Genomic DNA, 16,364 nt, shown 5'->3' on the forward strand with positions numbered 1-16,364 from the left:
GTGGTTAGAGCATCTGCCTTGGATGCAGGAAGTCACAGGTACAAACCATAAAAATTACTTATTAAGAAATGGTACAAGGAACTGCATTGCTTGGCACTCATTATTAAGAGGTTAGTGTTAGGACTGGTTGGCCTGGTGTCAGGCTACTGTGACTAGGTGGGTCATGATGCTGCATGTCTGTAGCATGATGCCCCAGTGCTAGACATCACTATAAACAGCCACACTGCAGACATCATAGCTATATGACTGAAACTTTTTTAAAGCTGCATTAAAATTCAAAATCACACACACACACACACACACCCTCCACCCTGCATCTGCCCAGTGGCTCTTGTAATAGAAGATGATTTGCCTTCATACATCAAGAACATTGTATCCGTGTTTACTTTGGACAAACTTAACATAGGAGAAGAATTTCTTATTATCAAAATTTTGTCTTTTTATGAATTTCCTTTCATAGGACTTGTAATATATATATATATATATATATATATATATATATATATATATATATATATATATATATATATATATATATATAAATAATGTATTATTACATGGCAGAAGGCTGTGGCACAAAAACTTAAGATCCAATTAAACACCAAGGCAGCTATGCCTCATTAGGCACTAGCAAATAGTGCTTGAATTTAAGATCAAATGAGGTTTGATGCTATCTATTCATAAATAGCAATCACTTTAATCCCACAGCTACACATTGCAAATGCAAAATACCTGCAGTAAATAATTATAAAAAAACAAAAATGGCTCATATGGTATGAATTGGTTTGTACTTTACAGTTGGTGTTGATCATACCCACAAAGAGGGAATGCACAAAAGAGGCCCATGATGACACCTCAGCCTTTGAAAACACCGAACCAAATCTGGGAGCTGTATGAAAAGCCCACCATGGTGCATCAGCTTTCAAAAATACCAAAACCAAACCCAACCGTCAAGCCAGCAGAAAGGATTGGCCAATCCACTGCAAGCTCTGCATGCAATGACATGAGCCATGACCTACAGAACTCAAGATTACTCTCAAGGAAAAAAGCCAAAGAACTTGGTCAAAGTCATTTTTGAAAGAGAAGTGAAGTATTTCTTCAGAAAACTGAAAGGGTACACCCACTCAGTCAAGGAGAAAACAAATTTTATAGTAAATTATGTTTCTCTTAGATTACTTACCCAATTATACTAACATTAGAAATATAAGCCTCTAACCTCCCAAATCCAGTCTTGCTAACCATGTAGATATAATTAGTAACTTTTGCCCATTACCTCTCCTTGCCACCACTAGGTGTCACCAGTTTTAAGCTGGGTGAACTGCAAAGGAGGATGCTCACATAGTGGTGTGGCTGGAAGGGACTTCAAGAAATGTAATCTGGTAAGTATTCTCAGCGAAACATAATTTACTTTAAAACTTGCTTTCTCCTTTGAAGACATTCTCCAATCACATTAACATTAGGATAATAAGTAACAGGAGGTGGAAATGCTCAGTATCCTACCTCTACCTCAGGGATCATTCTAGGGAATAAAGACTGGATTCCCCTATTTGAATGATAACCCATTATCCAGATTAATACAACACAGCCAATGGTCACATGATCCATGACCAGACTAGCAGGTTAAGATGATTACTAGAGTCTTCTTACCATCAAAATACACAAGTGTATCTAGTGAAGTTATCAGGCTATGTTGGGTTAATTGGGTCTGGTGGTTGTCTGGGATGCAGCCACAACACCCACCAGATTCAGATTTGGTCTCTGGAAAAAAGCTAAACCTGAGATAAAAACTCAAGAAGGTCAACATTTGAACATGAGGCTCACTGAGATAGCTCTAATTTCATGAGCAAAAATCCTGATAGGGCAACTTTCATCTTCCAAGATGGCAGAGTACAGAGTTCCATGCTTTAATCCCAGTTAAGCTAAGAAGAGAGGACTGCAGAGGTGATATCCCGATTCCCATCATCATGGGATGAATGAGTCTTTTGCGGTTGCCATAACTTTTCTCAGTATGCTTCAAGTAGTGCTTAAGTGCATGGACAGGTCATGCAAGATGGCTGCTCTTGACTTGTCTATAGAAAAGAGGGAGTATATGACGACTGTCTCATTGCCCGCTGCTGGTAACCGGTTCTTGGCAATGAAGCCTAGTTTTAACATGAGAATCACCTGAACCATTCAATCTAAACTGTAGATAATTTGGGTCAACTGAGTGGACATATACCTCACTCACCCTGAATGCTGAAGCAAGAGCTATCAGGAAAAGGATTTTGTATAATAACAATATCAGTGAGATCCTGGTTAATGACTCAAACTTGTCCAAGTTAAATCAGGTTCAGACCCAGGACAGATTCCAATTTGGAAACAGGGTGAGGGATTTTGGTCTATTCAAATCTGAATTGGCCAGTAGATCTGACTGATCATTATCTTGTCTGATATCTCCTCTGCCACAGTGTCTGATATCTCCTCTGTCACGGTGTCTGATATCTCCTCTGTCATGGTGTCTGATATCTCCTCTGCCATGGTGTCTGAATGTGATATTAAAATAATATCTACTGTCTGATATCTCCTCTGTCATGGTGTCTGATATGTCCTCTGTCACGGTGTCTGATATCTCCTCTGCCACAGTGTCTGATATCTCCTCTGCCATCGTGTCTGAATGTGATATTAAAATAATATCTACTGCTGTTGCCCATGGGATGAAAGAGTTTAAATAAATAGCAATGTATTCTCCTGGAAGTAAAGCACCTTTTACACAGTTTTTGAACAATGGATAAGCAAGTAAATTTTTCATGTAACTGAATTGTGGGGGTCATCTCAAAGTGTTATTGTTTGAAAGGTTATGTTATCACATCTCTCTCTTTATCTCTCTCTCATAAAATAACAAAAGAATGAGCCCTCTGTTTATCAAAATGGTAAACAGATAAACACACCATTTCTGAAAGTTTAATGTTAATAAGTGAAGCTGTATAAGAGTTTCAGCATGGACGTTGAAGACAGATTAATCCCCACTCAGAAATGAACAAAGTAAATGTTATAAACCACCAGCTTATTGACATCAAAGTATGAAAGGAAATATTTTGAACAGGTCACAAGTTTTGACTACTTTTCAAGAAATGATGTTAGTTTTTGAGGGGTTAATGAAGCATACTCTGAAGGAATCAAGTATGGCTTTGAAATTAACTTAGATCTCTACCAACAAGACTTTAAATCTTTAGATTTGAAAATGCAATAACTATTTCCAAAAACTGATCCCATCCCAAGAGTTATAATGAAAAAATTGTTGAAAAGAAGTTCTTTTGCATTCACCAGGTCACAGACACATTTAGGTCTCCTTTAGATTTGCTTACTGGAGAGAGATGGGAAGAAGACTAATCCTCATGTTTTATTCTGGCCAACACTTTGACTTTATAATTATGTATGGTGGTTGGGGTGGAAGAAATTCTAGAAATGGCTGCACCTGGTATTTAATCAACTCCACCCTTAAAACTAAACTATGTCCTCTCCAAGGACAGATTGGAGAAGGGTTTTTGCTGAGAAGTATTGTCACACTCACTGCATAGATCCTCTTGGTCCTCATCTGCATCCATTTCAGGATAACCCAAGCCAAAGACGTAATGCCATGATCCCGACATAAACCACTGCTTATACCCTGTAGATAGGCAGTGAAAATAGGAAAAACCAGCTCTGCTGGGTGACTATGTCACATCTGGGCAGATGGCTGATTAGCTGGGAGGATGATCCACCTGGTTGGACATGTGGAGGCCGGACAGGTCATACTGGAAACATACCTAGACAGACTACTGTCCCCATCCCAATCAACATGTGTAACTGTCGACTTGGCTATATGAACAGATCTTACCATAAGGTTCCCATCCTTATAAATATATGAAACCATACATCTCACTAAACAGATTTATCACTATAATCCCAGTAAATGAAACCAGGTTGGGAGAAATGGACTGACTGGATGGCCTGTATGGCTCCTGATGGCAAGATGGTATTCCATAATGTTTCAATGGATCAAAAAATTATCCCATGCACCCAGTCTTAACAGGCCCAAAGGCCAATCTCAGACTTGCAGGAGAATTAACACCCATCGGGTTGCCTAAAAATAGGGAAACAATCCACCACCTTACCCATATTGTCTGCAAAAGATGGAGAGAGAGGTCAAACTTGGTCTGAAGTCAAGAACTTCATCACTGCCTCCCGTACCAGTCAACACTTATGTTACTAAAAAGCTAGTGTATACAACTTCAAATGCATCATATCTGCATTGGTCTCCCCAAAGCTGCTGATGTCACAGTGGTGGAAGGCATCATCTTTCTCATTTGGATTGGGGGTGGGGGAACCTGTAGCGTCTCCCACAGGACTCACAACCAATTCTGTATTTGGATGCATACTGGTCTTTTCCCCTTTCTTTGTCTTTTGCTAATTTTTGGAGAAAGGTCTACCAGGTATCACTGGACCACAAACTGCAATTACTGCAGTAGGAAGAGGAGGTACACTTTATACGCGCCAGATAAAACTTATGCTAGTCTTCCCTTGCTGTGAATTTCTTGCATTTACTGCATGTACAAGACATGTTTCTGAAACAGTAAGAGACACCTATTATAACACCTATTATAAAGTGAGCATGAGAATGAAAGGCAGCATGAATAACACTTGAAAGTCAACATGTATCAACGATAGCATGCTGTACCACGTAGTCTAAAAAGATAAAAATAAAGAAAATGATCAATTTCACAAAATATCTAAAATTCAGAAAATGATGTATACCACCTGTGTTTGGAGCAACATTAGTGCAAATAAATCCAAAATTTTGAATGGATGGTTTGAATTTCACACAAAAAGACCCAGATGAACAGAATGTTGCATAAAGAAGCAAAGCTTAAATACTAGCACCTCATAACAATGAGTGGTAATGGACAAAAGTCACTGACATTTGTCTATATGATATAGACAGAAAAGATGAATTTTCAACTTTTATTAGGCTGGATTTCAGAGGCAGAAGGATTACATTACTGATGATAATGAGATTAGGGAATGTAATCAAAGCAGTAATAGACTTAAGTAAACACTATTATGTTTTTTACTTAGCTGTCTATGTTCTCAAATGAATATTCTTTCCAGGTATTTTTAAATAATCAGCCCAATTTTAGGTGGCATAAAGTGATGAAGTGTTGTTGGCTGTACATGTGCATCAAAATGCACCGGCTGCTAGAATGGGGTTTCTTATTTTTAAGACCGTTTGTTTTTGTTTATTTGTACTATTAGTTGATCATAAACACTTTGCTGTATGGAAATGTGACAGAGCTCTGAGCACACAGACTGAAGCTCCTCCCTCATTTTCTGGCCAATGTTTGTATAGTGCAATTTGTGTATAACCCTCAAAAGCACTAAACAAGATGTACTCCAGGAAGAAAAAAAGAAAGAAATGTAAGCTGTTCTTGATTACTCATCTGATATGAGTAAGCTGTTGTTTCACACCCCAATAATGTGAGCCTGATAATTAACTGCAAATTCAGCATTACCAGTACTCAACTGATCTGAAAACTCCTACCATGTAAGTTTATTAATTTTCATGTACAGGTCAACATGGCTTACACTGACATACTGCATGTCAATATGTCTAAATGCAGTACTCTGTATAACCTTGTTTATCTAAACTCCAAATATCGAATGGATTAGGGTGTGAGGGTGATGGCAAGAAAAATGTTCTTACTATTAAATAATGGTTTGGATAAATTAGATCAATCTTCAAAATGGCATCATCACTTAACAGGCTTGAGCATCACTTAACAGGCTTGACCATCACTTAACAGGCTTGAGCATCATTTAACAGGCTTGAGACAGTTACTCTTGATTTTGTGCCGTTTTTCATGATGCTTTTGTTGACAGCATTCATCTTCATTAACGATTTTATAATGCATTGTCTGTTCTGTTGGAATGTGTTTCTTCATTTACTTGTTTTGGAAAAGATAATTATTAGACTTTATTTCATCATTTTGTCTCTCTACTAAAACCACCTTGTATTGAACATGACATCATCACATTAGATTGGACAGTTGATCTATTAATGCTATGATGGACACTCATTAACTACATTGAATAACTCCTTGGCAACCTGTACTGCATTATGGACTACACTTAATGACATGTGACTACATTTATCTTTACTTAAACGTAAACAGAAGCAAAAAAGAAATGTTGCTTCAAAATCAGCTGGCGTAGAACAGGAAGAAAGATTCCATTTATCTCCCTTTTGTCCCTCACAACAAACTGAAAACTTGACCATTAATTTAAAAACACTTAATTAAAATTCTGCTTACATTATCTACCTTGAAGTATGATCAACCACTGCATATTTCATTATTCAATGCCCAATAAGTAGGACCACCAAAAAAGAAGCATAGAAATAGTTAACTTTATCAATGATCAGGATATTAACGTCTTTATTCTAAAATAAATATGGCTAAAAAAAGTCAGGCAATGAGCCAAAGTGTGTGAACTAGCACCCTCCAAGTACTTCATCAAATCATTCCCAGTGGAGGTGAACTTACTGCCATTGTAAAGAACTCCATAATTCCCCATTATAAATTCACTGTAACTTTCAATTCTGAACACACATCATTTGAACAGGTCCAAAACTCACTCACAATGGCACAAGCCAGTCCATTTTTTCTGCCTCTACCACCCTACTCATAGTCAAATAAAACAAAAAAAAAGCTAACTGAATCTCTCTTTTTGGAGCAGTTTCTGAATCTCCTGAGTAAGGAAATTTGATAGGTAGCAACCTGATTATTCTAGGAGATTTCAACATTCACTATGACTGTCCTGGAAACCCATACACATCAAAACTCCTAGATTCTATTCACACTTTCAACTTCAAACATTCAGTAAGCCAACCCACCCATAAACATGGTCATATTTTTGACAGGATTCTTCATAGACCTCGTAACAATATTCTCAAGTCTTCACTGGTGTCCCAAGAACTTGCATCAGATCACTTCTGCATCAAATGCCATCTCAACATATCAGTCACTAACATTACATCTGTTTGTTACTAAGAGAAACCTCCATATGATAGATAGAACACAACTAATGCATGACATCCAAGCATACCTAACAACTTCGTTACCTCCTACAGCAGTTCAACTTGACAAGTGTTTGCATTTATTGCTAGATAAATATGTCCCAGCAAAAAAGTGCAGAATATCAATTCAAAAAGCGTTTGGTATAGCAGCATTAGGAACCAGCTTCTCTCTGTTAAAGAGAACGCCGTAAGACTGAGAGGATTTGTCTGTCCACAGGGCTCACTATTCATAAGCAGATCTATGAAGCTGCTAAGAAGAATATCACATTCATAGTTCATGCTGCAAAATTAGCCAACTACAGTAATAATATCACCGAAAGTTCTAGCTGCAAACAGCTATAATTTGAGATTACAAACAAGATAACATCAAGGAATAAATGTACATCATTTCCAACAACCTTCTCTCCAGCTGACCTTCCAGACCTGTTTGCAAATTTATTCTATGACAAAGTTCAATCCATTTGAGATAAACACAATCAACTGACTCGTCATCACATATAGTTGAACTGATTCTGACATTACTACAGCTCAAGTGCTTAGATTCAATAATGCTTTCACTAACCATTGTTATCATTACTTATCTCTCATCATTTGTCAAAACAACCATTGTAAAGCCCCTGCTGAAAAAACCAACACATGACCCTAATGATGTAAAGAACTAATGTGACCCTAACGATGTAAAGAACTAATGTGACCCTAACGATGTAAAGAACTAATGTGACCCTAATGATGTAAAGAACTAATGTGACCCTAACGATGTAAAGAACTAATGTGACCCTAGTGATGTAAAGAACTAATGTGACCCTAGTGATGTAAAGAACTAATGTGACCCTAATGATGTAAAGAACTAATGTGACCCTAACGATGTAAAGAACTAATGTGACCCTAATGATGTAAAGAACTAATGTGACCCTAACGATGTAAAGAACTAATGTGACCCTAATGATGTAAAGAACTAATGTGACCCTAATGATGTAAAGAACTAATGTGACCCTAGTGATGTAAAGAACTAATGTGACCCTAACGATGTAAAGAACTAATGTGACCCTAACGATGTAAAGAACTAATGACATCTCATGCATTTAAAAAAATCATAGAAAAAGTGTTCTATTCCTAGTTGCATTTCTTCTGTCATTTTTGCATTGTACAGTCTGCATATTGTTCTCAACATAGTACTGAAACTGCCCCCTTTCTGAGAGTTATTAATGACCTTCTCTTTCCTTTGAATAGTGAAAAGATTACAGTCCTCACCCTCTTTGACTTGACAGCAGCATCTGACACAACAAGCCATCATATATTACTTCTCCAGCATGTATTTGGTATTTGTGAGACAGCCTTACTATGGTTTAAGTCCTACTTAGTCAATAGTACACAAACTGGGTCCATAATTGGAAAACATTCCAGCCCAGTTGATCAATGTTTTGGTCCTCCACAAGGCTTTGTTCTCTGCCCCATTCTCTTCATTCTATACATTCAGCAGCTCTTAAGTGTCATAGACCGACATTCGGTGACTCATCAATTGTATATATATGGCACTCAAATATATAAATCAAGGTGCCCAGCTGAAGTTGAAGCTACCATCAAAGGCATGTAACAAGACGCAGATGAATGATGATAAAACTGAAGCCATCCTAACCACATGGAAAGACCTTCTCATTCACATCCTTCACCTTAAACTATAAATATCATCAATAATAACATTAAATTCACACAGTCAATATGAAACCTAGGTGTCACACTCAACAGTGTATTCTCCCATTACACCAACATGTCATAAACATATGCAAATCTGCATATCTGGAGCTGAGATGCATCAGCTCCTTTTGCAATTTTCTTTCGGTTGATGCCACTAAAATACTTAGTACTTAAAAGACTGGACTACTGTAATTCACTTGTGTCTGGTTCAGATTAGGTGCTGTACTAAGTCCACATTATTATTATTATTATTATTAATAATAATTATTATTATTATTATTACTATTATCATTATTATACCAAATTGTCATGCGTGGTTCAGATACATAAGAAATCAAAATCAATGCCTGTTGGATTTGTATAAAGTTCTATTGTATCCAGAAAATGTGAAATTCATAGCAGAGAATATTTCCTTTTTCATTCATAAAATATCATTAGTATCCATCTTCATTTAAATAATGTAATGTGCCTCACAATGGAGAAAATGTCTATCAAACACGTAACTTCTAATCAGACCCTTACAGCAAAGGAAACAGCTCTCACCAGACTGATATCCTGACACCTGGAGCACTGGCAAGAAAAGTAGTACTGCTCTTTGAGCTGTCTCTGTCTGTCCTCTGTAAAGGCCATTTGGTCTGTGTAGCTAATGAAAATCTGCAAAGTAAAAAATACTACCGTATATCTAATATATTCTCTCTCTCTCTCTCTCTGCATATATATATATATATATATATATAAAAAGGAAACAACTCTTACAGGTTAATTCTCCTTTCTATCCAAAATGACAGAAGTCTAATAGTTGAAGTATAATGCATGAACTTTCTCCAGTGAAACTGAATGTTGGTGATTCAGTATGATAATTGCACAAATATTAATTAATTCACTAGATTTTATGCACCATAAAAAAGATTTTCACTTACTCAACCTGGAGGAAGAAAAAGAAAATGTGGATGATTAAATGTAAGTTATAAATTTAAAGAATTAAAATGGATTGTCTAGAGGACATCTCAGCATTAGGCCATGAGAGTAAAACCTAGTTTAAACTGGATATACTGGTAGCCAACTAGTAGGTAGAAAGGAAAGTTAACCTGTAAGAAGAGCTGCTTCCCTTTGTCTATATAATGTATAGATAAAAACTTTGTCTTTATGAAAGGGCTGGATTGAGAGGTAGCAAAAAATGTTGTCCTAATGTAATGTGATCATATTGTGCAGATTGTGAAAGTTGGTCCAATGGTTAAAGGTTCTGCCTCCATTTTGACCACACAATCATTCTTATGGGAGCCCAAGAATGCGACCAAGGACTAAATGCATAGCTTGATCTTCTAGTTGTTGTTGTTGTGGGGTTTAACGCCATTTTTCAGCACACAAAAGGCTATATATGGCGGCCAGTATGAATGGTGGAGGAAGAACCCAGGAAAACCCCGGAAAGAACCAGTGACTGACGAGAAGCTACTGGCAAGCTTTCTCACATACCCACATTGGCTGAATCCGAGACTCGAACTGGCGCAGACAGAGGTGAGATGGCAGTGATCCATAACGGAGAGCGCTTTAGACCACTCGGGTACTCGGGGCCCCTGATCTTCTAGTGCCTTTCATGTTACATTTGAAGAACAGTAGTCATTATCATAGATAAGAGAGATTAGAAAAGACAGGTCAAGTCAGAACAGATCAGAAGACTTTCTAATACTTGGTAAGGGGTTGAGACCTCAAAAGAGGGAAGGTTTTACCCAATTTTCAGCATGCAAATGGACAAAAATTACAAGTATTAAACAAATTTACATTTTTTTAAATATTAAAATATGCACATCTCATCAAGTCAGTTCTTTCACAGTAAATTTATTCCATGAAGACCAGCTTGGTCAGGTCAGAAGCAATAACGACCAGTCACAGACCTTCTCCATTGTAAATGGCATGAAACAGGGCTGCGTTTTAGCACCCCCACTGTTCTCAATCTTCTTCAGCATGATGCTGAAAAAGCAACAGAAGACCTTGATGACAAAGATGGCATCTGTATCTGATTTCGTACTGATGGCAACCTTTTTAATTTAAGGTGACTTCAAGCCCACACCAAGACCTTGGAAAAACTTATTAGAGAACTTCTCTTTGCAGATGATGCCGCTCTTGTTGCCCACACACAAGCTGCCTTATAGCGCGTTAACATCCTGCTTTGCAGAAGCTTACCAGCTCTTTGGTCTTGAGGTCAGCCTAAAGAAAACTGAGCTACTTCACCTGCTTGCTCCCAAGGAACAAGGAAGAGTACCGGTCACCAAGCATATTCATTGATCACTCAGAGCTGAATGTAGTCCACCAGTTCACCTACCTGGGCTGTGATATCCTCTGATCCCAAGATTGACAAAGAAATAGACAACAGACTGGTCAAGGCAAACAACACCTTTGGAAGACTCTATAAACAAATATGGTACAATGCCAGTCTCAAGAGAGGTTAAAAGATCAGCGTCTACAGAGCTGTTGCACTGACTACCCTCCTATATGGCGCCGAATCCTGGGTCACCTACAGCTGCCACCTCTGCCTCCTTGAATGCTTCCATCAGCGCTGCCTCCACACCATCCTCAACATCCTCTGGAGTGACTTTGTCACCCACACTGAAGTCCTCAAACAAGCAGGGATCACCAGCATTGAGGCCACGCTCATGAAGATACAGCTATGCTGGGCAGGGCAAGTGTCCAGGATGGATGATCACTACCTGACAGATTGCACTGTATGGTGAGCTGTCCACTGGCCACCATGATAGAGGGGCACCTCGAAAGAGATACAAAGACTCCTTGAAAAAGACCCTCACTACCTGTGGCATCAATCACCACCACTGGGCATCACAAGCTGCTGACTGAAAACTGGTGATGTACAGTTCACTGGGCCACTGCCACTTTTGAACAAAATAGACGTGCCAGCTTGGAGGAAAAACCATGGCGAAGAAAAAACCAGAAACCATCAGCAGCACCCACCACAACCCAGACATTCCCCTGCAGCCTCTGTGGACAGACATGCCTGTCACGTATTGAGCTCGTCAGCCCCCAGCGCACGTGCAATAGACCTGGACATCCCCCTTCCTAAATCTTCGCAAGTGAAGTCAAGCCAACTACAACAATATTCCATTTATGCTCTTCTATGTAACACAAGCATTTTTAGCATTTCTTGGAAGTGTACTGCCTGGATTATATTGGTGGCAATCCTAATTATTGTTATCTTAACATTTAGGATATGGTGTAATATTACTGGATCAAGATTTCCTCGAGTCAGCCTGAATGTTCCTCAGAATGAAATATGTCCTTTCTATTGTCTGCATTGGATAGTGGCAATGTCAGAATGAAATATGTCCTTTCTAGTGTCTGCATTGAATAGTGGCAATGTCAGAATGAAATATGTCCTTTCTAGTGTCTGCATTGGATAGTGGCAATGTCAGAATGAAATATGTCCTTTCTAGTGTCTGCATTGAATAGTGGCAATGTCAGAATGAAATATGTCCTTTCTAGTGTCTGCATTGGATAGTGGCAATGTCAGAATGAAATATGTCCTTTCTAGTGTCTGCATTGGATAGTGGCAATGTCAGAATGAAATATGTCCTTTCTAGTGTCTGCATTGAATAGTGGCAATGTCAGAATGAAATATGTCCTTTCTAGTGTCTGCATTGGATAGTGGCAATGTCAGAATGAAATATGTCCTTTCTAGTGTCTGCATTGAATAGTGGCAATGTCAGAATGAAATATGTCCTTTCTAGTGTCTGCATTGGATAGTGGCAATGTCAGAATGAAATATGTCCTTTCTAGTGTCTGCATTGGATAGTGGCAATGTCAGAATGAAATATGTCCTTTCTAGTGTCTGCATTGGATAGTGGCAATGTCAGAATGAAATATGTCCTTTCTAGTGTCTGCATTGGATAGTGGCAATGTCAGAATGAAATATGTCCTTTCTAGTGTCTGCATTGGATAGTGGCAATGTCAGAATGAAATATGTCCTTTCTAGTGTCTGCATTGAATAGTGGCAATGTCAGAATGAAATATGTCCTTTCTAGTGTCTGCATTGGATAGTGGCAATGTCAGAATGAAATATGTCCTTTCTAGTGTCTGCATTGGATAGTGGCAATGTCAGAATGAAATATGTCCTTTCTAGTGTCTGCATTGGATAGTGGCAATGTCAGAATGAAATATGTCCTTTCTAGTGTCTGCATTGAATAGTGGCAATGTCAGAATGAAATATGTCCTTTCTAGTGTCTACACTGAATAGTGGCAATGTCAGAATGAAATATGTCCTTTCTAGTGTCTACATTGAATAGTGGCAATGTCAGAATGAAATATGTCCTTTCTAGTGTCTACATTGAATAGTGGCAATGTCAGAATGAAATATGTCCTTTCTAGTGTCTACATTGAATAGTGGCAATGTCAGAATGAAATATGTCCTTTCTAGTGTCTGCATTGAATAGTGGCAATGTCAGTACTACTCTGAATATTCATTTCAAGATAAACTGCGTTGTATTCATTGCAGAGCAAATAAAGTCTCACTTTTCTATTTAACTTTTTTATTTCTTTCATATCCACAGACAAACAGAAGATTACCTTTTGATATGTATGCTTTTATAACAATGATAGTTAACAGAATATTAACTATCAAACAGTTATCATTAAGTCTACATTAACCAACGTACTAGTACACAAGTTTCTACACTTCTGCTATTATTTTAAATTAGTGATATCTACTTCTGAAAGTGTTGTAGCCCAATCATTTTTCTTGGTAGATTTTGAGTACAGCTGCTCTGAGATACATAAGAAATCTTCCACTCTGAGAGATTTAATGCATTTTAGTTTCTAATCATTCTGCTCTTCAACTGGCAGCTAACCTGGAGTTGGTTTATTCAAAATGTTTGATAACTCACAGTTTGTTATTTCTTCCACTATAAAAGACTCGTCAAATATATCAATGTTTTTAACATCTCCTTTAGGATATATCTGATGGGGAAATTTTAATGAAAATTTTCCAAATTCTGCCATTTCATACACAGCAGTTAGATGAAAGTCAGTGATCTGACCCTGATCTAATCATAGCATTCTTTCAATATCTGTATCCAGATTTATACTGAATGTAGTCATTAAAACAATTACTTTATCCCAAACAAATTTACAGAGATTTTTTTTCTCCTTTCAATAGCAATTTATTCCAATCTGTCAGAAAAATAACAATTTTCTTTTATTCTGAATGGATATGCTGTGTGTTCCTTCACAGGCAGCGTTTACACATTAACTATGCACATGATTTTATTCATATTAGAGGGTATCTTTTTTAAAAAGTAGTTACAGGCACACAGATCAACCTGAAAACATGGTTACATACTGACCGTTGGAAACTTTTATTTCATTTACCACCTAATGCAACTGAAAGTATGACCAGGTTGGTAAGGATTTTTAACTATTTTTTTTTTCTGCATCTGGCTTAAAATTCTGGGGTTTTCCTAGACTGTGACTATTTTTGGCAAAACTATGGGAGTTATCAAGTTGGGAACAAACCCTGTTCTGGTTCTCAACTTTTCCTCCATCCTTCCAGTAGAATGGAAATCCTGCTCAGTTTGACAAGCCTGAACTCGGGTTTTATTATCTAATGAAAGACATATAGCCTGGCTTGAAATTGGATGAAAGTTAACAAGTGACTCAAAGCTGGTAGTATATATTAATTTTAAAGATCGTGAACAAATATGTTATGGTGTATCTTTACACTGGTAGGGCTGACTTCTGGAATGTCCCTCAGAGCTCTGACCATCAGTTTTTGACCCTGGAAACTGACCACAGCATTTGGTTGGCAGCTGTGATCCAGATAGGAGGCCCTGAAATCACCCCAAAAAAAGTAAATCAAGATTAGTCTGTACAAACTTTGGACAGAATCACTATTATGTCATATTTATGCCAGGAAATTATAATAATTTTGTCCATCATCATGCAAATTTTCTCCATGTTATTTGAGTGCTTGACAGATTGACAAACTAGTTAAGGGCCTCATAGGAGACCAGATACATATTTTCAAATTCAGCAAACCTTATAAAATATTATATTATTATTATTTATTATTATTATTATTTTAAATTTGTTATTATCTTCAGTTGTATTATCTGCATACCAGATGCTTAAATTTATACTGTTTTTTAATAAAAATCTTCTTTCTATAAGTATACATAATATAGTACTTCATATAGTTTTAGTTTTATTCTTTGTTACACAGTTATATGTAACTATCTAGATTTGAACTTTCTGTTAATCTTGGGGTATTGAAATAAATGAAATAAGATGAGGGTAAAGAAAAAAAGAAAGAAAAAAGGATAATTAACAAAACAATAAGGAGCCAAAATTAAGAAGACTTACTAATATATATGAAAACTGCTACAAAACAAATATCAAAGCATGCAAATACTGTATTGGCATACTTATTCATATAAATCACCAATTAATTATCAAACTAATCATGAATCATGATTCCTGAAATCACCAACACATGACCACTAATTTAAAGGAGCATTGGCACAAATTCTCAGCAAACAGACATCAGTCATAGGATATCCCAAACATCATTATATCAAGCAGTCATTGATTATCGACTAAACTGTCAAATCAACACCTTAAAGTAAAGTTCATGGGTTACTATGTCTAGTTTACAGGTCAGATAATCAACAAATGTGTAGCCAACTAACTTCATTCAAGACTAGGTCTTGTTTATTATGTTTCTTTGTTGAATAATCAAAAGAGGTGCTGCCATTTAAGCTTGTCACAGCTCAAATGTCCATTTAAGCTGGTCAAATGGGATTAGAGAAAGGTAACTTAAACAGTTAGTGGATTAAATTTTAAAGATCAGCTTCCCAGTAAGATATTTGTTTGTTATTCTTTAGTTTTGCTTTTGTTATCATTGGTATGCTTATATTTACATAGATAAGATGACAAGAAGTATCAGTCTTAGTTTTTCTGTTTGTGAGATCAATACTCACCATATCAAAGCATTGGCATAATAACGAAAAATGACTAACAAAGTTAGAGCTTTTAACTGAATGTGAACTGAGCTAATCCCTTGGATGAGAAAGCTCATGAAACAATGTGCATTTTATTCAGAACTACATACTTTATTGCAAACTTTATTCAGAACTGCATACTATTTTGCAAACTTTATTCAGAACTGCATACTATTTTGCAAACTTTATTCAGAACTGCATATTATATTGCAAACTTTATTCAGAACTGCATATTATATTGCAAACTTTATTCAGAACTGCATACTATATTGCAAACTTTATTCAGAACTGCATACTATATTGCAAAGGAGAACTTACCTATTGAAAAGCTCAAGTCAATCAATGAAGGAAAATAAACACCCTAAGCAGTGTTTACAGACAAGGCATTTACCGTACATTACCATCAAGTAAGATGTTGATGGAATTTTTTATATTACTGGAAGCTAAGTACCTTTCGAGATACAGCCCATTTTGGGCCAGTCTGCAACGAGATTGTTGCAGCCATGTACAACAGCAGTCTCTTCAAAGGGATAGAACTGAAGTGTTTATCACATGACAATGATGTGCCAAACAAAACA

General features: G+C 37.0%; 1 protein-coding gene across 3 annotated transcripts in view; it reads right to left on the reverse strand.

The window, feature by feature from the left end:
• Positions 1-16,364, reverse strand: part of LOC149778440 (histone-lysine N-methyltransferase SMYD3-like) — an 84,516-nt gene that overhangs the window by 33,253 nt on the left and 34,899 nt on the right. For 2 of the 3 annotated variants that reach the window (XM_089939273.1, XM_089939271.1), the window contains exons 7-8: positions 14,508-14,616; positions 9,308-9,439 (exon numbers count right to left, since the gene is read on the reverse strand). In XM_089939273.1, the coding sequence (XP_089795399.1) occupies positions 9,308-9,439; positions 14,508-14,616 (241 nt within the window). The remainder of the gene's footprint in view (positions 1-9,307; positions 9,440-14,507; positions 14,617-16,364) is intronic. The other variant, XM_089939272.1, reaches the window with a different exon arrangement.

Source organism: Sinohyriopsis cumingii, chromosome 17 (genome assembly GCF_028554795.1).
Source record: "Sinohyriopsis cumingii isolate HCF-2022 chromosome 17, ASM2855479v2, whole genome shotgun sequence".
NCBI classification, from domain to species: Eukaryota; Metazoa; Mollusca; class Bivalvia; order Unionida; family Unionidae; genus Sinohyriopsis; species Sinohyriopsis cumingii.